The following is a 23,785-nucleotide window of genomic DNA, read 5'->3' as shown; positions in this document are numbered from 1 at the left end:
GAGTGGGAATTGGTTGCGACCCCACACAAGGGCCAAGGCACGCCAACTCGCAGCCATGAGTGGACCTATTTGCAATGTATAGACGTGGATCCAGCAGTCCTCCATTGTTCAACCTGCAGGTGTGAAATTTCCTCGCAAAACGACCCAACATTTTAACCCAGCGAGAAGCGGGACAAACACATCTGGCTTCCTTTGCGTTTTTTCTTCCCAGCCCTCACCAACCAAAGCAGTTGGTAACTGCCTCAATGTTCTATACCACTACATTACGCAAACGAGGTTTCCTGGTAACCAAACCCGTACCTTCCCACACACAACAAGGCTCTTCCTTCGTCCATTCCCAAACTTTCTTAATCAATTCCAACTTCCAAGGGCTTAAGTATTGACAACAGTTCTTCCTAATGAGGACTTGAACCCCTTTTCCAATCCGGTGACTGCAACTTCAGATTCGACAACATTGTAGAGACGCGCCCTTACTCTCCACCCAACCTTTTAAACTCCATGAGACTAGCTAATGACAATAATAGAACGATGTCGTCACACATTTATGAGTCAAAGAGGGATGCATTCTCCACCCTTTCCTTTTCTTTTCTCTCTCTTGCTTGCCAGAATTTAGAGGTCTTTGCAACTGCACTTGCGGGGTCAGAATCGGAATTAACATAAGCGCATTCAATTTGAGACTGGGAACGAGAATATTGTGCTAATGAACGAAACAATGAGTGAAGGCGGGTGGGTGATAAATATTTTATATTTTTATATAAAAAACTAGATAAATGAAGAAAAGAATATGTGCAATTGAACAAGCGCATGCGGGGGGATGAGGGCTGATTTTTTAGCAGGGATCCATAATTGACGAGCATTGTGCACCAACGCTAAAGTTCCCCTGCTTCGCCGTTTACGAAACATTTTCGGCGTTTCATTTGACCATCTTCGCTCTAATCTAATCCCATGTCAGGCATCTGGCACACCAACTAGGCAGGTTTCGTCGTCTACGGCTGTCATATTCCCCATCTTCCCTCTCACGACCTACAGCCTCTACTTTCAACAACCTACATACTCCATACAACCACAACAACAAAACAATCTACTCCTGCTTCTTCTTCGTTTTCCCCTTTCTTCACTCCTTTGTATTTTGACTGTCTCCGCTGGCTCTTTTTTCACCAACGGATCCGATACCGCTTACTTCCTTCTCTATAACGCCACTCTCTCTCCATATACTTTTGTTTCACTTTCTCACTCTTCGCTCCTTCTTTTCTGTTTTTCAGTGGGCTCCCTGCTCACTGTCTTCATTCTTCTCTACTTCTTTCGTCGCTAGCCTCGCAACTCACGCGGTGATTTGTTATCCTTGTTACTCACTACTTCTGGGTTATTGAGCACGAGCTTAAACGGGTTAGATGGAGAGGAAGCAGGGGTTTTTTTCGGCGCTTAAAGAAGAGGTGGTCAGAGGGTTGTCTCCCGGAAGGTCGAGGGCCAAGAGTCCGGCAAGGTCTGCCTCTCCGATGTCGAGTTTACTCCGGCGCAGGAAGAAGCACCATGCCCCGCCTCCCGAGCTGTTCATTGCGAGATCGGGTAGCTTGAGGCCGGCTGAAGCATTGTCGCCGTTGAAGGAGGGTCCTGATGGCACCGATGCTGAAGATTCCAGAGGCGAAGGTCGGTGGGGACACTGGATGAAGGGCCCACTCGCCAGGACACCTTCCGTTTCATCCTCCTCTGCCTGTAAGAGGTCCGATCTAAGATTGTTGCTTGGCGTCCTGGGTGCCCCACTCGCCCCCGTTCACGTTTCCACCGCCGATCCTTTTCCTCATCTCAGCATCAAAGACATTCCCATTGTGAGTTTCCGCTTCCTGTCCTTTTTCCGCTCCCTTCATTTATATCTTGAGAAGTTGTATGCACACATGCCGCTGCTTATCGTAGCGCCTAATCTTCCCCATTTATGGCCTCACTTTCGTATTGCCTTGCTGGATGGTTCTGTTGTAGTTTTTTTTTTTTTAAATGTTTCTGGATAAGATGGGAGAAACTCCTTCGGGTAGATTAAGCTACGTAGCCCAAAATTTGGATCACTTCGTTCGTGCCCGGTCTTGTGAGTCTGCGGGAAAGTCGATTGCTTGAATCTAGATGTATTGTTTCCCAAATTGACGCGGCGGGATATAGTTGCAACGGGGCTTGAGAGCAGAGTTTGAAGTTTGGATTCGTCTAAAATATGTATATTTTGTTACTTCATTGACGATTCTCGTTGATCAACACAAGTCAAAGACAATCCATCGTGATCAAGGTTAAATAAAGGCTTGTTTCGTTTTTATTTAAAAAGTGCTTTCACATCCAACGGACAGATGAAGCGATGAACTTGAGTGCTGGATGAGTCTAGCAATTTTTTTGTTGTGTTTTTTATATCTAGTTATTTACGCAAGTAATAAGAACTTGACTTTATAAACACATTCATTGTTCATAATATTATGGGGACTTAATTTGTGATACCAGTGTGCAATAAGCTCTTAAGTATGGCTAAAATCCTATCATATTAGGCATCTGACTGCTTGGTCTTCTGTTGGACATGATTTTGTCTATTTTGAGTGAACTGGTATGCTAGTTTGCCGATTGAAAGTAAATAAAAAGGAAAGAGGAAGGGTTGTGGATCTTCTGATTATTTCTGCCCCTGCGCATTTAGAGGTCTTCACTTCAGGGTACAGCACAGTCTAATTGTGTGTTCTTGCAGGAAACTTCTTCTGCCCAGTACATATTGCAGCAGTACACAGCTGCTTCTGGAGGGCAAAAGCTTCAAGATTCCATCACCAATGCTTATGCCATGGGAAAGGTGAGAATGATAGCCTGGGAGTTCGAGACAGCTAACAAAGTTATGAAGAGTCGGAATTCCTCCAAAGCTGCAGAATCAGGCGGGTTTGTCTTGTGGCAGATGAATCCAGATATGTGGTATGTGGAACTTGCTCTTGGTGGCAGCAAGGTTCATGCTGGTTGCAATGGCAAACTCGTGTGGCGTCACACACCATGGTTGGGTGCCCATGCTGCAAAGGGACCAGTTAGGCCTCTACGACGGGCTCTTCAGGTGAACCTACATATTCTGTTTCATTCCACCTACCTGTTGACCACTACCTTTCACTGCCTTAATTTGGTAACCTAGTTTTTTTTTTCTGTCCACAGGGTCTTGACCCAAAAACAACTGCAAGCATGTTTATCAATGCGAGATGCATTGGGGAGAAGAAAATTAATGGAGAAGACTGTTTCATCCTCAAACTCTGTGCAGATCCCTCAACTTTGAAAGCCAGGAGTGAAGGCCCAGCTGAAATCATAAGGCATGTTTTATTTGGGTATTTCAGTCAGAAAACAGGACGTCTTATTCACTTGGAGGACTCACACTTGACACGTATTCAAAACAATGGAGGGGACGCAGTGTATTGGGAAACCACGATAAATTCTTTTCTCGATGACTACAGGCCTGTTGAGGGGATTATGATTGCTCATTCAGGTCGTTCTGTAGTAACACTTTTCAGGTTTGGGGAAACAGCAATGAGCCACACAAAAACCAGGATGGAAGAAGCATGGACAATCGAGGAAGTGGCATTCAATGTGCCCGGCCTTTCAATGGACTGTTTCATTCCTCCAGCTGAGCTAAGGTTTGCATCTATGAGTGAAGCTTGTGAGCTGCCTCAAGGTCAAAGGGTGAGAGCTGCTGTTGCAGCTGCCGCATACAATGCCAAAGTTGCACAACTACACAGATCTCATGAAAGCAATGTCCGTAACATTAACTGGACAGTGGATGTTTAGAAAAGCAGAAGTCTCTACTCTCACAGTGAACAGGTCTGGGTTAGGTTAGGTTCTAGTCTTGACACTTTTGAAGCTGGGCTGACAAGTTTCTGGAGGCAAATGATCAAATAGCAGTGTGGTTATCAAGGGAGTTCTCTGTTGAAGATCGTTACCTCGTCAAATTTGTATATAGAAATGATCAGTGACGGTTCCCAAAAAAAGGAATCTTGATACTCTGGGTTTTTGGTGGACAATTAAGCAGCACAAGGCTTGTGTTTCCACTTGTGTACCGTAGGTGTGAAATTGGGAATCTGCTGATCATTTATTAGCTACGGTTCCTACATATCTTTCTGTGAAGGCATTCACTCGTGATGCTGGAGATCAATTCCGGTTGTTATAACCTCGTCATCGCTGACAATTTTTGACTAGGTTTCAATGCGCTAATATGTAAGTTATAAATGGTGGTGATACTTGCAAGGGAATTTGCTGCCATCTTTCACGGATATTGGCATTGCCATAGCAAAGTAGAATTTGTCTTGCAAGTTGCAATACTTTTGCTTTTCAAAGGACGTATATAATTGCAGTCTGCTCGACGGTTGTAACATCTGCGTTGGTAGAACTATGTTTCTGATTAGGAAAAGAGTAGCATATGCATCGTTCAAAATTTCTTGGTATAGTTATGTTCTCTTCTCTTCTCTTTGTTTTTTTAAATAATCTTTTGATGCTTATAGTTTGGTTCAACACTAGCTCAATTTCTAAATTTTGAATCGATGCATTTAAGTTCTATTGACTCGAAAAAAATTCAGTTCATATAACCGACAATTTGAGTTAATCAGAGGACAGTATCCCTAATTGGGTTGGTGGATGGTGAAAAATAATAGAAATATCACCATAACTATGAACACATCTAGCTATAAAGTCAGCATAACATTGTGTTCCCTAATCAAGTGGTGAATCTCCATTGTCCAGTCTCTATGAAATAGCAGCTGTGCGTCCACGATGATGTCTTATAAAGGGTTCCCACCGTCAAGGCAATCAGAGGAAGTTTTATTTGTTTAAAATGATAGTCTTCACATTTCAAAAAATAAAATTTGAATTAAAATATTTCTTAAACATTAGGGTTCAATGGTTAAAATGATTAAAATTATAAAGTCAGTTGGTTCGAGTTGAAGTTGAAGTTCAGGATTGAGTTTTGCTCAAGTCAAAATTATAGACACTGCATGGAGTCATAATTTAAAAATTGAATTTTAACTAAATTAAAATTATGGAATGAAATAATTACCCTCCCCCCTCAATTTTAAACATGCAATTCAATTCATCATAATACTATTGACACTTTTATGATCGTAATACCATCTTGCCCAATGAAATTGACATTGAGTGTCTGTACTACTGAATCATTAAAATATAAATCAACGATTTAGATAAGTTCACTCATTTATTATCCTTAAGTGAAGTATAAATTCATAACCATTGATCTAAATTTTAATGGTTCAGATGGTATATACATTTAATATTATATTAAATACAGCGTTGAATCTAAATCTTACCTAACACACCAAAAAAAAAACTAAAATTTAAGTAACTGGTTCTGCTTTCCACCTATGGCAACCGCATATTCTTGAGACCAACACCATTTGTACTTAAATGTGTTTTTAATCTTCGCCTACTTATTTATTCGAAGGTGCTAAGTTTAACCATGCTCTGGGACCACGTTCAGCTTCTGATTTGAAGGAGCTTGTTCTCTATTTTGAAAATGTGGTCCCTCATCCTCTTTTAGAAGCTTAGTGGTTCATCTCTCCCCACTTTTACATTTCAAACTGTCGTAACCTTTAACTCGAGAAACCAGAGAATTGTGGGCTAAAGGTAAGGTAATATCTCAGCAAACTTTCAAGATTAACTGAGTTTTCTACGCTAGTAGTGCTTTACACCATAGGTATAGCTAGGAGTAGAACATTAGAGCCATTGACAATTGAACTTAACCCACATTCTAGATGCTGGACAGCATAATTACTATTTTGCATAGGAAATCAGAAAATTCTGTTGCAAGTAGATCCCTTTATCTTCCTCACATGAGGACAAGCAACTCCTTAGACCAGAGTGGAAATGCAAAAGCTAGCAAAGTCTGACATAATCTAAAGGCCGAAAAATGCTTTCTTCACCAGTTTAACTTCAGAGTATTGTGGGGGATGAGCTTTTTCATATATAAAGACGATATAAATGAGGACCACACCCTTCCTGATGTGTGAAGTATGTAAGAGAAGATTCAAACACAGATCAAGAAAGAATAAAGTGTGTCACAGAAAGCATAGATCTATTCAAGAGTACTGAGTATAGATGGATAAACTGTACCTATCAAAATTTTTCTAGTGGCTAAAGCTTATTTTAATCTGCAAAATATTTGTAACCATGACGGTGTTTCACAATCAGTTCACTCGGTCAATCTTTCGACTTTGAGTAACTTCATAATGCAGTGCATCAAAAGATTTTGACGCCATTATTAGTAAATTAAATATGGAAGAAGCTTGCTGGTGGGTGATAGAATTTTTTTTATAGTGGCCATACATTGATATGCATGCCAAAGTTATATATATTTGAACGTGAATTGGGTAAAACTTTCCGAGATAAATATCAATGCTGCTTATGGAGACTGCTTCAACAGTATCGAATTACAACATCATGCTATTTAATTATATGCCCGCCGCTAGGTCTTTCCATGTCATTTGGCTTTTCCCCTGATTAAAACTTAAATCCCGCTGGATCTTCTCAAAAGAAAATCTCAAATATCACCTTATTCAATATGGGTGTGGCAACCTTGAATTCCCTACCCAAAACTCCGTACAACACCAGCCACAGTATCTCCGACGAGTCTGACCGGGATGAGATCTGCACCAGGCCATGCTGTTTCTTTTGCACCATGAGAGAAGCAGACACATCCCTCAAGAGAGCAGAAATAGGGAAGTTCTTCAAAGAGATGCCTCTTCGAGATAATCAAGATCATGTTTTGGTGCTGAGTGGACTGTGGCATATTGCCATGAACCAACCAAATGACCCAGAGTTCCCCTCCCTTGGCATATTCAAGTGCATGGCAAATCTCATCTACAAAGCTATAAAGGACAGAAACTGGCTTCTTACGAATCAAAATATATACACACCCTATTATGCTGGTCATATCATTGGTTCTTACACCATAAATAAGGAGGAGTATGCTCAAATTGCTGTTCAGTCTGGCGTGATACCACCACTAATGGAGCTTCTGAGAGGAAAGATGAGCTGGGTTGAGCAAAGAGTAGCAGTTCGAGCACTAGGACACCTGGCCAGTTATGAGAGTACTTTTCAGGCAGTAGCAGAATACGAACAAGAATTGGTGGAAGTGGCAAAAAACGTGGCTTCTACAAGCTTGAAAGTGGTCTTTGTTAAATTCGTAGGGGTCAAGGACGTAAACAAAAGGCTCCAATACCATAGAAAATTGCTGACAAGAGGTGCTGGGAGTGTGGAGAAGGAGAATCGCAAGGCCGAAGAATGGGCTAGCCAGCTTCAATGCTGGTCTCTTCACTTGTTAAATTGCTTCGCCTGCAAAGAGAGGTCTCTGAATCTCATAGCTGATAAGGAGTTCCTGGAAGATTTGTGTGAAATGTGGGGTGGATTAATGAATTACACGTCACCAGCTGGGGTTGGATTGATTAGAATCTTGTGCTATAGCAAAATAGGAAGGGAAAGGATTGTTGATTCACCTAAAGTTATCAACGCTTTAGGTAACCTCTCGAGATCTTCGGACGATTGGCAATATTTAGGTATAGATTGTCTTCTATTGCTCCTTAAGGACCCACAGACGAGGTACAAAGTCATTGATCTCGCAGTTTCATATCTCATTGATCTGATTGAACTCAGAAACCTTGGAGACAGGTCCAACGTAGGGGAAACAATCATGAGGGGTCTCCTTCTGCAATATCAACGTGGTATTTCAAAATCGTTGCCGGAACTGCTGCATCTTGAGGTGGACAGGAGGAATATGGAGAAACTTATGTGTGAGGAAAAATTAGAGGAAGCAAAGGTTTTGATAAGTTCAATAAAGCAACAAGCAAAACACATGTTCTGGTTAGGTGAGGTAGAAGCTGCTGTATCGAAGTACACTGAAGCACTAGATATTTGTCCATTGAGATACAGGAAAGAAAGAATGGTGCTGTATAGTAATAGGGCTCAATGTCATCTGGCGCTGAGAGATCCAGATTCAGCCATTAGCGACTCAACTCGAGCTCTTAGCCTGTCTAACCCAGCAAACACACACGGCAAGAGCCTTTGGAGGAGGTCACAGGCATATGACATGAAAGGGATGGCCAGAGAGAGCCTGATGGACTGCATAAATTTGATGAATGGGTGCATCAAGATTCCGTATCACGCTGCTCGCATGTTATGCAAACAGATGGATGCCATATGGCTTTTTGGTCCTGCCCGCTCAAAGGTAACAGTAACGCAGAGCCAGTCAGTGGTGGGAAAGACAAAAGAATCTAATGGTCGTGAGGGCAACTATGGAGGGCGACCACATGTCCGTGCGATGGTGTTTGAAAAGCAGAGGTCTCGTGCCCGGTAAGTTCAGATAACCCTGAATGTATTATTATATAATTGAAATTACTTATATCCATAAAAGTTGAAAGATTAAAACTTAAAATTTGCATCGATCTCATCTGATGTTGAACAAGTTTGGCCTCGTTTGCCCCTAGCATATCATGACGCCCACAAAGTTGGAGCTAATAACTCTACCAGTGAGGTCAATCACTTTGTCTAAAATTTGGTGGTAACTTTTTCCAGGTCTGGCCGCCATTATTGAACAACCTCTGCTCGCAAAAGAAAGAAGAGAAAGACGGAAGGGGCAAGGAGTGCCATGAAAACTGGTGTAGCTGGGGCAGACGTTAGCCGATCTAAACTGGCGTGTTCCAGATCGACCCGATCGATCAACGTTTGGCTCTTCGGTCTGCTTCACGAACCGTAGATGCGCAAAAGTGAGGTGGTGTACTGGTATGGCCCTGCACTAGGCATGGAATTATGAAAGATGACCACATTGCCATAATATAATATCACTGTTGTTTTTAGACCCAAAAAAATATATCACTGTTGCTTCTTTCTTCTTATAGCGCGGCACTGATCAAAAAGAAGGCTGGCAAGAAGGGTCTGCTTTTTTTATACGACAAAGCTCCTTAAACCGAATTTTTTTTGCACTCTTCATAAACCCTAATAACTACAAAAACCTTTTAGGCATTACAAGATATAAAATATGGTTTGAAAATGAAGTTGATGAATTTACAATGGCAGAGCTAGGATGTGTGCGCGCGTGAGGGAGAGAAATGGACATACTATTTGCCGTGCAATTTCACGACTCACAGTCGCATGGTTTGATAATACTGAACTTGTCACAACTTCACCATGACATTAGTTATAAATTATAGCTGAGCTGCGATATTTATCGCTTGACCATATTATTTAATTTACATGACCTAGCGTGCAAATTTGCAAGTGACAGTGATACTTTAATTTTTTTTAAATTTTATACAAATTCAAGATCAACTGCAATATTTATAGTGCGTAGCTCCGGTTGGTACAAGGAAAGAGCTTTTGTTGAAGGTGAAAATAGTGGAAATGAAAGTGAAATTGATATGAAAAATAAATATAGCATGGTGATGGAAATGTGATAAAAAAATTTATCCACGTGAGAACGATGGAATTGAGTTCTCATGAGGGCATGTTCCATGATTTTTTGTAAAATTGGGTTCTTTAGAGAATTTGGTTCTTATACAGCAAAGAAGAAACTTTAAAGATTTACTTTTACATTCCCAATCTCAATTCCAACGTATCAAACGAGTATGTTTTGTATTGATGTTAATAATTGGATTAAGGTTTAATTTTGTTCCTATAATTTTTTTAAGAGCGTTTGATACCTTATATTGTTAAGTGAAATAATTTTACCTCTGAATTATTTTTTAGAGGGTCAAAAAATCTTTTTTGTTAATCAATCATTAGTTTTTTTATTTTCTGCTAACGTGACATGTGTGTGAGCCCCACGCACAGTAATATGTAAGATTTTTTCTATATCCTTTGGTGTTAATTTTTTCTTAAACTCTTTTTCTAGGAGCATTGAACATCTTGAAGTCTTATTAAAATAAATTTTAATAATATTATTAAAATATTAAGTATTTTAATATTTAATAAGTTAAATATTATTATTTAAAGTATTACACCACCCAATTTAATATTTTAGTATTTTTTATAATTGCAACTTTGTATTAAAAATAAAGTAAATGAACCTCCAAGTTAATAAAGGGATTTTTTCTTCTCATCTCTCCATTTTTTTCTTGTTAAGTAAATTTTTTTGTAACACATTAATGCAATAAGATATATCTTTCAAATAAATATTTTTGTTGTCATACTGTTTGTCTTAATTTGTCATATTTTTTTTTATACTAAGAACACTATAATGTATAGAGAGTATTGATTTTGAATTTGGATAATATGATATTTTGAAGAAAGTTTGTTAGTTGACCAAAAAATTAAGAAATTTAACTAATATTAAAAATATAAATAAGTTCTGACATACAAAGGTATAACAATTTGAGTATTATATCAAAAAATTGGAGATCGATATATAAAAAATAAAAAGTCATCTATGAATTTATAAAATACTGCCAAAAATAATATTTAAATATAAAAAATGTTAAATTGGGTCGAGTAATATTTTAAATAATAATATTTAAATTATTAAATATTAAAACACTTAATATTTTAATAATATTTATTAAATTTTATTTTAATAAGACTTTAAGGTGTCTAATATTCCTAAAAAAATTTCAGGACACTTTGCGATCATAAAAAAATAGTTTAGGGGTAAATTAACACCAAAGGATATGATCAAAGTCTTACATGTCACTGTACATGGGGCTTAAGCACATGCCACGTTAGCAGAAAAATAAAAATAAATTAATGGATGGGGTTTTTTGCTCTTCTAAAAAATAGTTTAAAGATAAAATTATCTCACCTAAAAGTATAGAGTGCCTAACGCTTCTAAAAAATAAGTACAGAGATAAAATTAAACATTAACCCTTGATAATTTGATAAACCAGCTTGATAAAAAGAGAGAGAGCTGAATAATATCCTTTGATTATTTGAATTCTCTTTGTACTCTCTCTCAATATACTTCTACATGTCCAACATCATTCATTCATTTAATTATTTTTTTTCGTTGAATAGTGTGATATTGCTAAGTATGTCATTAAAATAAATAGATATTTATTATCATCACTTAAATGCTTTTGAAAATAGAATACTTAGGGTTTGTTTGGTTTTTTTTTTGTTTCACTTTTAAAAGTTCTTTTATAAAACAATTTTGGAAACTGTTTTTGAAACAAATAAAAAAAAATACTTGTTTGGTGGTAGTAATCTAAAAACAATTTTAAAATTAAAAAAACAAAAAAAAAACTTGCTTGGCAATATTAATATTGAAAATAAGTTCTGAAAACTAAAATATAATAAAATTTGTTTGATTTTGATAGAAATGGATATGGATTTTAAAAATATGTTCGTATTTATAATACAAAAAAAAATAAAATGCCATCATAAAAAAAGCCCCAATCCAGATATCATCGCCTTCCACCACTGTCAATGTAGCCACCATTGAGAAAAAAAAAAACAAAACTAGTTCCAAGTCAAGCACAAGAAGATCAAATCCAAAGATAGGAAATAGTCTCTTTAAGGAATAAAAGATTTGTGAAAGAATATGAATCATTAGTGTTTGGATTGTGATTTCTCCAACTTCAATCTATGCGAGAAATTTGGCTGAAAAAAGACAGAACTGTGAGAGAAATCCTTTCCACCATACAGGGTAACCCAACCTAAACCCAATAAAATATTATGGTCATGAGCTTCAATTTCTACCATTGATAGCTTCAGCTAGATGCAATAAGAAGAAGAGGAAGAGATTCGAAGAAGACGAAGCAGAAGGTAGGAGACATTGTGAAATTACTGGATTCCATCGCCAATCCTTGTTGGACTCGACTTGGTGACGGAGCTTTGTACAAGAATGGAAGTAAAAAGCTCTCTTTTGCTTCGTCTACACGCCACACAAGTCGTTTAAGAACAATTTCCATGGTCTAAGATGAGTCAGGGACTTGTCTAGGATATGCCGAGTCATGAACTGTGCAGGAAGTAGGTGCTCTAATGGAATGTCGGTGATTCTGGAAATGTTTCGATTGCATCCTTACCATCATTATCGAGAAAGATGAAAGGGTAAAAAAATGAAATATGATGAAGACAAATGCAGATGGAAAGCGATGGATGAGTAGTAACCATAGAAAACTAGTAACAGACTTGTCGAAAGGAGGGAGCACCGTGCAAGGTGACGCCGGCGAGAAGGGTGGCAACTGCTACGGGCTGCGATGACAACCAGAGGTAGAGCAACAGAGAAGAAAGGTGAGGCAAAAGCAAAATGATGAGGCACAATTTTTATCGAGTAGGAACTGTGGACGAAAAAACTAAAAAAATGAGAACTGAAACAACTTAAAATTGTCTTTGTTTTCTTGTATTTAAAAACAAAAAAATAAAAATAGTTTTCAAAATAGAAATTAAAAAACCATTAGCCAAGCAAATTTTTTTGTTTTGAAAATATTAAAATAAACAAATAGTTTTTAAAAATAGAAAACAACTTATATATTTAATATGCTTGTTTTTAATTAAATCAATATACATAGTTCTTTTATGATTATTTATACTATAATAAACTTTTTTTTATCAATTTAGTTAACATATTAAGATCCATTTATCATGATTTAATTGGATACAAGCTAAGTATATCAAATAAACAAAGCTAACTATATGAGTTTTCCCTTTAAGATCATAGTGCTTATTAATGATAGGGTAAAAGGGCAAAATATCCACAAAGTAGTTAGCCACAAACACTTAGTATTCTAAAGTAATAAAAAGGATAAAAATACCCATAACGTTACATGAATGGGTGCAAAAATAATCAGACCATTAACTTTAACCTAATACTGTTAACTTTGACTGTTGAAAGCTAACTGTACATGTCACGTGTCAGTCTTTGCTGACGTGGATTAAAAAAAGGGTAAAAATACCCATGAATTCATCAACCAGGAGCAAAAATACCCATAATGTTACTAGAATTGGTGCAAAAGTGACTAATACATTTAATTCTTTAAATGTTGACCGTTTAGCTGACATTTAAGCAAAAGCTGACCATTTTTTCACTGATGTAGATAAAAAATATTCCTAGATAAAATTTTCTAGAAATTAATCAGTTATTGTATGAATGTCATGTGAGAAAATGTTATTTTAACTGAATATCAAATTAAATTGCTCGTTTCTTTGCAATAGTAACAAAAATTATTTAAAAATTTTGAATTTATTGTGAATGCAATTGCTTAAGGTTGTAACAATGTTTTAAGTTAGATGTACTCAGTCTCGATCTTTAATTTTGAACAACCTATCTCACTATGTTAAATATCAAGTTTTATAGATAAGAAAAATGAGTGAAGAGGGAGAAAGGAAGGAGGTGAGATATGTGGTGATGGAAAAAAATCATATGGCATTGATTTTGACAAATTGATCACTATTGTATCTATTAAAGTAACATTATAGGTACTCATACAATGATCGATCAATATTCATAAAAATTTATTTTGGAATTTTTTTATCTACATCAATAAAAAAATAGTCAACTTCTGCTTAAGTGTCAACTAAACGGTCAACATTTAAGGGATTGAATGTATTGATCACTTTTGAACAATTTTGATAATGTTATGGGTATTTTTACTCCTAGCCGATGACTTCATGGGTATTTTTACACTTTTTTTAGTCCACATCAGCAAAGATTGACACATGGCATGCACAGTCAGCATTTAACGATTAAAGTTAATGGTGTTAGGTTAAAGTTAATGATTTGGTTATTTTTGCACCCATTCATGTAACGTTATAGATATTTTTATCATTTTTATCACTTTAGGATATTGGGTGCCCATGGCTAACTACTTTATGAGTATTTTTATCTCTTTACCTTTAATGATAACCATTAAATGTCATGTGGCCATCATTCTCTTTCTAAAAAGTTAACTCATTAGGACATGCAAGGTAACTACTTATATAGTCAGGACTCTCTCCAAGTCCTTTCGATATGGGACATGACATTATGCTATGTATGATGATTTCGTTTGGGCCTCTATTTTTTATTTTATGTCAGTTCTCTACTTCTAGGCATCAACTAGTGTAGATGTTTGTATTAAGTGAAATATGTATATACATATACATACATACATACATATATAATATGCAATATTGTTTCATTGCATACCAATAATATAATTTTATTAGAATTTGTATATTACTTAATTTTAATGATTATCATATAGGATTTTTTTTTTACCAATATTATCATATAAGATTAAAACAGTTAGAAGTCACGTGCATAATAATATAAGAATTTATGGAAAAAAGTTAAATAGAGCTGCTAAATGTGCGTTTGGTTTTCAGTTTGTCAAAAGTTCATTTGGTGAAAGTTCATTTAATGAAAGTCAGTTGTTGTAACGAAATTTGTGTTTGGATATATTTTTCAAAAGTCAGTTTGATACATTGAAAGTTGTTTGATTTGTGATAGTGAAATGTGCTTTTGAATGTACAATTACCAAAAAGAACATTGATTTATAATGATTTATAATTTTTATTATACAAATGTAATATATTCAAAATATTTAAAAAATGTAATAAAGATTATAAATAACAAATTTTGATCTATAATGCTAAAAATTTGATCTCTAATTATTTGTATTTTTTAATTTGTAATTTTAAAAGATGTAATAAAGATTTGTAATTTTTATTATACATTAATGTTAAAAATTAATATGATTAATTACTCAATTTATAATACTAAAAAAATTGATACCTAATTATTATTATTAAAATAATAATTATATTTTTAATGAATTAATTATTTTTTAAATAAAAAAATAAGAGATTAAACTTAGGGTAGTATGGTCAAATAACATTCTACTTTTCAAATCCACTTTTCAAAAGTTTCAAATAGTTACATTTCAAAAATCCACTTTCAGCTACTGTTTGAATGTACTTTCAGAATGTGCTTTTCTGCAAAATATTCTACCCAAACAACTTTTAACTTTCTGAAAGTGAAATTTTGCTTTCTGAACGTAAAATGAAAGAAAACCAAACAGACCCTAAAATTGCTGAGAAGTTGGGTTGAGGAGGAGGCCAGTTTCAAACCTTGAGTATGGATGGTTTTTTTTTTTTTTTTTTAATACAATTGAGTGTAGAGTTTAGACGATGGGTTCAGTAGATGAGGCCTACCCCTTCAAATGAGTCCATTGTTTTGGCAATACCATGTTCTACCAAATTAAACCCTATTCCGACGTGGACTTTTAGGCATCTCGGTTCATTTTTCTTTCCTAACCAATACCAACACGCCAGTGGGCAATCGGTCAAATTGAAAAGAAATACAGTCGGCATTTTCAAAGTGAGAGTTCAAACCTTAAAAAATGATATACTTGATAATTAACATAATTTATAAAAAGTTATTCTATTGACACCCTGTTACCATCATAAGGTTTGGATTAGCCTGGGGCAATAATGAACCCAATATATTTTAGGATATCAGATGATTTATATAAAAAAAAAAAAACTAATATCAGTACAAGTTTTATCGGATTCACTCTATTCATTTTTTTTCTTTTTTAAATGACATCGCTGTCTCTTGATTTACTTGCTGATATTGATTTATTTCTATTTGTTTACATCCCTTGAATTGATGTTCATTCTCTTGATTTTTCATCGTTAATCTTATATTCATATACATTGGATTTAAGGTTTCAGCTTGAAGGCATAAATGAATAAAAGAAAAAACTTATATACTTAAACTAAAATAGTGTTTATTTTTTTATTAAATCAAAATATGTGTATCTATATAGATTATTTATTTTATAATAAATTATTGGGAAAATATACATTTTGATTCCTGCACTTTACTCATATTTTGCTATAGGTTCTTATATTTTTTTATATCTTGGGTCCCTATATTTTCATTTTTCAGTGTTTTATGTTAATCCAAGTTCCCTATACTTTGTGTATTTTATTCATTTAGAGATTTAGAATATTAAAAAATAAAAGTGTGGGGACCAATAACCCTGAAAAAAGTGCAAGAACCTATAATAAAATACAAGCAAAGCGTAGAGATCAAAATGTATGTTTTTCCTAAATTATTGTTATCAATATTGTTAATATATTAAAATTCACATATTTTGGCTTGATTAGGTAAAAATATATTAAACATATAATAGTAAGTATATAAGTTGTGTCCATAAATAAAATAGCTTTAGATTTAATAGTGGATTTAAACTTTTAAAAAGTTAAATGACGTTTGGTTAAATTTTTGTTAGATAAAAGCACATCTAAAAAGCACACTGAAAGTGTAGTTGAAAGTGAATTTTATCGACTTGATTTGAGAGAGCTTTTTAAAAGCACATTCCCAAAGCCTATTTGCTAGTGTGTGATGAGAGTGGAGAGGCGTAAAGTAAAAATTAAATAATGACACTAATAACAATAACAATGATAGAATAAAATAATGAGAACAAAAATAGATCGAAAGCCGTAAATAAATAATGGAATATTATGCCCTTGTGAGTCTTATGTGAGTTGTGACAAAGTAAAGGGGCAATGCAAAAGTGAGGTTTTTTGAATTAATTATATGTAAATTTTTATAAAGAATAATTATTAAAAATTTTTTATATTGTTCATTTTATATTTTATAATTTTAGAAAAAATTAATCTGTTGATTCTTATAGTTTTCTCAATTTTGAAATAAGTATTTGTAATTTATTTTGTTTTAATTAAAGTCTTATAGCTTGATCCATTAAATATATTAATCCATGTAGGTTTAAATCAATAATGAATTATTGATTTTCTCAAAAAAAATTACTTTTCAAGTTATAAAAACTTAATTCAAAATTGAAACAAGCTAGACATGTAAATATTTTTTATAATTTAAATATTTCAAATTTTATATTATATATACATTATTATTACTTTTAAATGTCATTTTCATCCTATGCTATCAAAATAACTCTTAGTTTAATAAATTAATTTTTTTAAAAATATATTTAAATAGAAATTTTATTATGACAACTTGCGAATTAGCTTTTGATAAAGTGAAAACCAAACGCTAACTTATGAGACTAAGCCACTAAGGAAATCAATTGGGAGACGCCAGGGTCTTTTAATTTGAAACGGCACCTCAGAGTTCTGACCGCTTGCCGTCTCATGTGACGCACAATTCAACGACATGTTTTAAATTTTTAATTCCCCTTCTTTCGCCAAGCATTTTCATGAATCCTCTACATATTTCTACATCACACGATAAAGGATGACAATATGATGACGATACTTCATACGATACTTTCATTTTTTTTTTAATGAAAATGTGTGGCAAAGTTAACAGCACTAAAATAAAAAAATAGGTGAACTAATATTATTTAATTTCCTACCAAGTAAAATTCATATTCACAATTGTAATTATTTATACCTATATTCTTGTAATTTAACATACCGTAATATAAAAGTTTTGCTGGGGATATCGAAGAAGAATGTTCAAGGTTCAAAATGGGAGCGAGCGAAAGCAGTTCACATTCCCACAATACCGACAAAGTTGGTAAATGAGAGGGTCCAATAGTGGTCGTTGCCGAGAGGCGTCACGGCTGCTGTCATCTGAGTATCTATTTTCAGAAACAAAACGTTAAAACCCCTCACTCTGCATGATCCGTTCAACATATATATATATATATATATCTACATTCTCCCTCACTGTGTCTGACCTAGTTACCGTCACGTTCCTTTGCATATTCTCACAATGACCTGGTGGCGCTCCCCTGAACCTGCAAGCCATTGGCATTCCCTTCAAGACCACCAGAGCGTGGCTCTTGTGATCGGTGTTACTGGCATCGTCGGTAGTAGCCTGGCCGAGATCTTATCTCGCACAGACACTCCTGGCGGACTATGGAAGGTCTACGGCGTCGCTCGCCGTCCTCGACCTGGATGGAACGCGGATCATCCCATCCAATATATCCAGTGCAATATCTCCGATCCAAATGACACCGAAGCCAAGCTCTCTGTGCTGACCGATGTGACTCACATCTTCTACGTGTCCTGGACCAGTCGACCCACTGAGGCCGAGAACTGCGTGGTGAACGGAGGTATGCTCAGGAACGTCCTCTGCGCCGTCATCCCAAATGCACCAAATCTTCGTCACATTTGCCTTCAAACCGGTGCCAAACACTATGTTGGTCCCTTCGAGTTAGTTGGCAAGATACAGATCCATGACACACCTTTCACCGAGGACCTGCCGCGACTCGACGGGCTCAATTTCTACTATGTCCAAGAAGACATTCTGTTTGAAGAGGCCGGCAAGAAGGAGGGCTTGTCTTGGTCCGTTCACCGTCCTCAAGTGATATTCGGGTTCTCACCATATAGTTTGATGAACCTGATCGGCACACTTTGCGTGTATGCGGCCATTTGCAAGCACGAGGGGGTTCCCTTGAAATTTCCTGGCTCTAAAGCGGCGTGGGAGTGCTATTCCGTCTCTTCAGATGCTGATTTGATCGCAGAGCAGCAGATATGGGCGGCGGTGGACCCATATGCAAGGAACGAGGCCTTTAACTGCAACAATGGGGACGTGTTTAAGTGGAAGCATCTCTGGAAGGTGTTGGCCGAACAGTTTGGGATTGAAGAATACGGGTTTGAAGAGTGTTCGGATTTGAGGTTGTCGGAGATGATGAAGGACAAGGGCCCGGTATGGGATAAGATTGTGAAAGAGAATCAGCTGCAGCCTACAAAGTTGGAAGAGGTCGGTGACTGGTGGTTTGCAGATTTTATGCTGCGTGTCGACTCCGTATTGGATAGTATGAACAAGGCCAAAGAGCATGGCTTCTTCGGATTCAGGAACTCCAAGAATTCTTTTATAACTTGGATAGCTAAAACCAAAGCCTACAAGATTGTGCCTTAAGTAATGACATAGGTGAAAGAACGGCGTCGGATTGAGTTGTTTCAACTTCTTGGTGAAGTTTTTAGGTTACATAAAAATATATAATTAAAAGGCTTACAAGATAGTGTATCACGGAATCGATTTCGGTGCTGAGCAAGCTGCTGAATACTGTGATGCTCATCATCCAGCAAGATCTGAACCATTCAAATTTTTTTTAATTTGAATGGTTCAGATTTTTTCAATTTTAATTTTATATTTTATAAAAATAAAATTTATAATTTTTTTTTGATAAATATATTCATCATCAATTTGAACAATATTGATTCAATCTTAAATTCAAAGTAATTTAATTTAATATTATAATTTTCATAAACTAATTATCTAAATATACTCTGAACAAGACAGATTCAATATTAAATTTTTTAATAATTTTTTATTTTATTAAATTTTTAATATTTTTTATTTTAATAAATATAAAATAAAAATAAAAACTTTAAATCTAGACCTTACAAATAAAAATTTAATATTAAATTTAGACTCTCCAGAATACATTTAGATAGTTAATTTATGAAAATTATAACATTAAATTGAATCATTTAAATTAAATCAGTACTATTTATATTGATAATAAATATATTTATAAAAAATTATGAATTTTATTTTTATAAAATATAAAATATAAAATTAAAATTAAAATTAAAATTAAAAAAATCTAAACCATTTAAATTTAAATGGTTCAAATCTTGCTGGACGATTAGCACCATCCAGTGTATCACATGGCAACAGTCACAAAAGATCCTCTTAGTTTCTATTACTGTTGAATAAGCTGATGAGGTTGTGCTTGTTAAGTATAACAATAATGGAGTATTATATTGTTGCTTAAAAAGAATAAATAAGAAGGGATAGAAAAAAGTACAGCGATTGAATGAACACAACAGATCCTCTAACGAATGACTGACATTGGAATGATTGAATAAACAACAGATCATCAATGGATGGTTGAAAAAATGGATTTTTTTTAATTAATCTTTGATTAGACTATCCATACATCATACAATTTAACTCCTCCTTTTCCCCATCCTAAAAACATTCTCTCAATCATAATTATCAAACTCTCAATTTAATCTTATAAATTTAATATTTTTATATTTTTAATTTATAAAATTATATTAATTTACTTATAAATTTAAATTAAATATAAATTTAATTAAACTCATGACTTTACCTTTAAATTTATTATTTTTACATTTTTAATTTATAAAATCGTGCCAACTAATTCATAAACTTGAATTATATACATGCTTGATCAAATTTGTTAAACTCGTTATTTTTTTTACTTGAGTGAATTAAGCATATATTATGAAGAATTTAATTTATAAAAGTTATAAGATTTAGTTCAAAAAAAAAAAACTTGAAATGTCAAAACTAGTATTAATAAAAAAGAAAACAAAAATTTCAAAAATAAGTTCCTCAATTTTAAATTTTTTATATTTTGTATATGATAATTTATCAATGCATATGAGTTTAATTTTAATGATTTATATTTTTAATATATTTAAATTAAATTATAATTATATTTTAATGACTATTTATTAATAGAAGTAAACTCTTACGAGTTTACGATTTGAGTTTACAATATGAATTTATATTTTTATTATAAGTTTGTTTAAACTTACAAGTTTAATAACCTTAACTTTCAACATTCAAGAGTCATCATTCAAGAATTAAATGAATCGAACAGTGTATGCTTCAAATATAACCTTTGAAAATAATTAATCATTCTACGTCGCTGTGTCTTTTGCTTCTGTCACCCCTTGGATGCAATGTAAATACGATCAAATGCTGTTGAGAGAGGATTCAGGTAGGGAGAGGATATCAATCGAAGATTATTGCGTCTCTTGTAAACCCCCCCCCCCCCCCAATTTTCAGTTCAAAATTTTTTAAAGTTTACAATTTACTTATTCTAGAACACACTTTAACATACACATGGAATGCCTTTAATTAAATAAAAAAAATACAAAACTACAAGATAATAATGTAATCAGATGCATGTAAAATAAAATAAAATATTCAAAAAACATTAAAGAGTGTCCCGTTGAGAAAATACAAAAAGATCAAAAATATGGAATGCGTCTCATTCTCAAGATTTTGCAAATAATATGAAAAATGATCCTCTCTTTTACTTTTAATTTGATTCAACATAAAGAAAGTATTTTGGTACTGATACATGCAAAGAACTCTGATAACTAGGCCAGATAATATAAAACCAAGGCCTACAAAGATTTTAATAATGACACCGGCAACAGAAGAGCATCGGATTGTGATGTTTCAACTTGTCGTCCATGGGGAGTTTTTGGATTCCTCCAAATAAAATAAAACACATTCGAGATAATGTCACATGGCAACAGATTCTCTTATTTTTATATGGTTTATATTGTCGAGGCTCCTGATCGTGCTTTGTCGCAAGAATGGATGTTGATTGAAAAAACAAACAAAATAAATCATTACTCTTTAATTGTTCAAATGAGTGTTGTTGATACAGCGACGATACCCCCCGACTCTCCTGGGGAGATAAGTCCATGCATGTGATTAACCAGCCAGTTACGGCTGGGAATGGAATAGCTCGCGTTTGGAGGACAAAGGGCCAATATGGGATGAGATTGTGAAAAAGAATCAGCTGCAGCCCACGAGGCTTGAAGAGGTCGGTAACTGGTGGTTTGCTGATTTTATGCTGCTTGTTGAATCGGTGATTGATAGCACGAACAAGGCCAAAGAGCATGGCTTCTTGGGATTCAGGAACTAATCCAAGAATTCTTTTGCAGCTTGGATAGATAAAGCCAGAGCCTACAAGATTGTGCCTTAAACGGTGATATTGGTGAAAGAACAGCGTTGCATCGATTTGTTTCAACTTTGTCCTACTCTTTGGCGAAACAATCCCCCCCCCCCAAAGAAAAAAAGAAACCAACTTCTAAAATAAAACGTGATCGAGATAGTGTGTCTTTGTTTGTAATCTATCTGCTGTGAGTTATGAATATATGATTCGCTACATTCTTAAAAGTAAAAATTTTTGTTGTTAAGAACAGTTTTAGTATTTCCACTTTTATGGCTATTAAATTAAATATAAAAAATAAATAACGTTACATTCCATTACTTTTGATTATATTATATTATGTTGAATTTTATGAACCAGAAGGGCTATAGGTTTCCGTCCAATACTAAACTCAAATGGCAGCTCAAGTGTAAAGCAACAAAAAAGTGCAAAGCCACGCTTCTTTCATTCATATTTCTATTAACTAAGGAAGAACTGTGGCGATCTTGCACCCGGGAAATAATCAATGATACGAGACTTCAATCCCAATTGAATATTTTGAGTAAATTAACAGCAAGCTTGGATTTGAAGCTAAACGGAGTTCTTCGAAAGTAGGATGGGTCCAACTCTGTATTGATGGACCAGTGGTTCTAATGAGGTTGCAGTCCTTCATAATGAGAAAGTAAATTAGATAATGGAAGATTTTCAAAATATCTTCACTACCATTCTAGTGATGTGATTGAACTTTTAAACATTTTTGTTCTTAATTTTTGTTGAAATACTAAATTCACATAAATTAATATCCATTCTTTCGCTCATCCAGCATAACTTCTTTGAAAGTTATATATTTAGAAAAACTAACTGTTAAGATGTCATGACCAACTCTCTTCCTCTCTCCAGAATTTTCTAGATTATATTAAAATATTTAGCTTTTAGCAGATTCTTGGTTATGGTGGCGAAATAAGAGAAATAGAGAAGGCTGAGGAGAAAAACTCCACCGACATTGGAGTAGTATGGATCTGCAAGTATGTCATTTGTACGTGTGGTACAGCGAACAGAGAAGAGGGAGGTGCGTGTGTATGTGACGTGAGGTGAGAAGAAAGGAAAAGTGCCAGTGACAAAAGAAAAAGAGAAGAGTGAGGGAAAAATATAAGAAGAGTGATGAGTATTTGTCTAAATTCTAGTTTGAAAGATTAATAAAAATATATTTTTAGGTAAGTCCCTCTTTTTCTTAATCCTCAAATCTCAACACTAACAGGTACGTTGATATACTCGCTTAACAGGCATATCAAGATAATTCAAATCTTCTTATTTTTAATTATTCATTTTTGGCATACAGAATCTTTGACCTTGTTTGGTTCACAGAATTGATGGTAATGTAATGTAATGTAATGATAGGGAATGAAATATAATGTAATGTTGATTATATGAGTTTGTTTGATATGAGATTTGAAAAAAAAATAAAATAAAATTAATAATTATATTTTATTAAATTAACATAAAAATGAAAAGACGTCACTGCCATCATCTAAAAAAATCCTTCATCTTTCCTCTATCATCAAATCACCCTTCTTCCTGCAAAGAGCCAATAACCATTGGGAAAAAAAAATCCTTCAACCTCCTTTTTGCTTTTCCATCGCTCATGTTTGATGAAAATAGAATGATGCAAGAAGAATAATGACGGCAATGACATTATTCACTTCACCAAGATTCAACAATCTCCTTTACTTTCATTTTACTTCTTCAAGTAATACTAGTCACTAGATTTGGACCAACGGAGCTTACAGTTATGACACCCATTGAAACTCACCGAATCTACGACACCCATGATGATAGAGCTTGACGGCACCCACTGTGAAAGAAGCTCAGCATGTCAGCACCAATAATGACAGAGCTTGACGGCAACCACTGAGGAGGGGATCTTCGCATAATGTTTCATTAGTCTTACAACCCATAATTTTCGATGAAGCCACTGGAGAACAAAATAAAGGCCGACGACATGGTTGGAGAGAGGCTAAACCAGTGATGTTGTCGTAGATGGAGGCTGGGCGTGGAAGAGGGAGAGGCGTCGCTTGATTTTTTTTTAAGGTCCATATTGTCTTTTCTTGACCCTATAATCCCCATTCTAAGGTCCAACTATGTAATCTAGATGCAGCCTTCTGTGTAATATTCTCACACCA

The 23,785-nt window shown here is 34.7% G+C and overlaps 3 protein-coding genes across 3 annotated transcripts; all 3 read left to right on the top strand.

The window, feature by feature from the left end:
• Nucleotides 1-428: 428 nt before the first annotated feature.
• LOC129318294 (uncharacterized) lies at nt 429-4,452 on the top strand. The gene is made up of 3 exons (XM_054963025.1): nt 429-1,826; nt 2,711-3,058; nt 3,154-4,452. The coding sequence occupies exons 1-3, from the start codon at nt 1,392-1,394 to the stop codon at nt 3,775-3,777; spliced, it is 1,407 nt and encodes a 468-aa protein (XP_054819000.1). The 5' UTR covers nt 429-1,391; the 3' UTR covers nt 3,778-4,452.
• Nucleotides 4,453-6,340: 1,888 nt separating this feature from the next.
• Nucleotides 6,341-8,841, top strand: LOC129318293 (uncharacterized). The gene is made up of 2 exons (XM_054963024.1): nt 6,341-8,343; nt 8,566-8,841. Exons 1-2 carry the CDS (start codon nt 6,557-6,559, stop codon nt 8,582-8,584), a joined length of 1,806 nt encoding a protein of 601 aa, XP_054818999.1. The 5' UTR covers nt 6,341-6,556; the 3' UTR covers nt 8,585-8,841.
• Nucleotides 8,842-17,612: 8,771 nt separating this feature from the next.
• On the top strand, nt 17,613-19,074 carry LOC129318738 (3-oxo-Delta(4,5)-steroid 5-beta-reductase-like). Its single transcript, XM_054963670.1, has one exon. The coding sequence runs from the start codon at nt 17,666-17,668 to the stop codon at nt 18,815-18,817; it is 1,152 nt and encodes a 383-aa protein (XP_054819645.1). The 5' UTR covers nt 17,613-17,665; the 3' UTR covers nt 18,818-19,074.
• The last annotated feature ends 4,711 nt before the right edge of the window (nt 19,075-23,785 follow it).

The sequence above is a fragment of the Prosopis cineraria genome, unplaced genomic scaffold (assembly GCF_029017545.1).
Source record: "Prosopis cineraria cultivar Desert tree isolate PC_DT_omini unplaced genomic scaffold, ASM2901754v1 PC8, whole genome shotgun sequence".
Classification (NCBI taxonomy): Eukaryota; Viridiplantae; Streptophyta; class Magnoliopsida; order Fabales; family Fabaceae; genus Prosopis; species Prosopis cineraria.
This window is presented reverse-complemented; position numbering and strand designations above follow the sequence as displayed.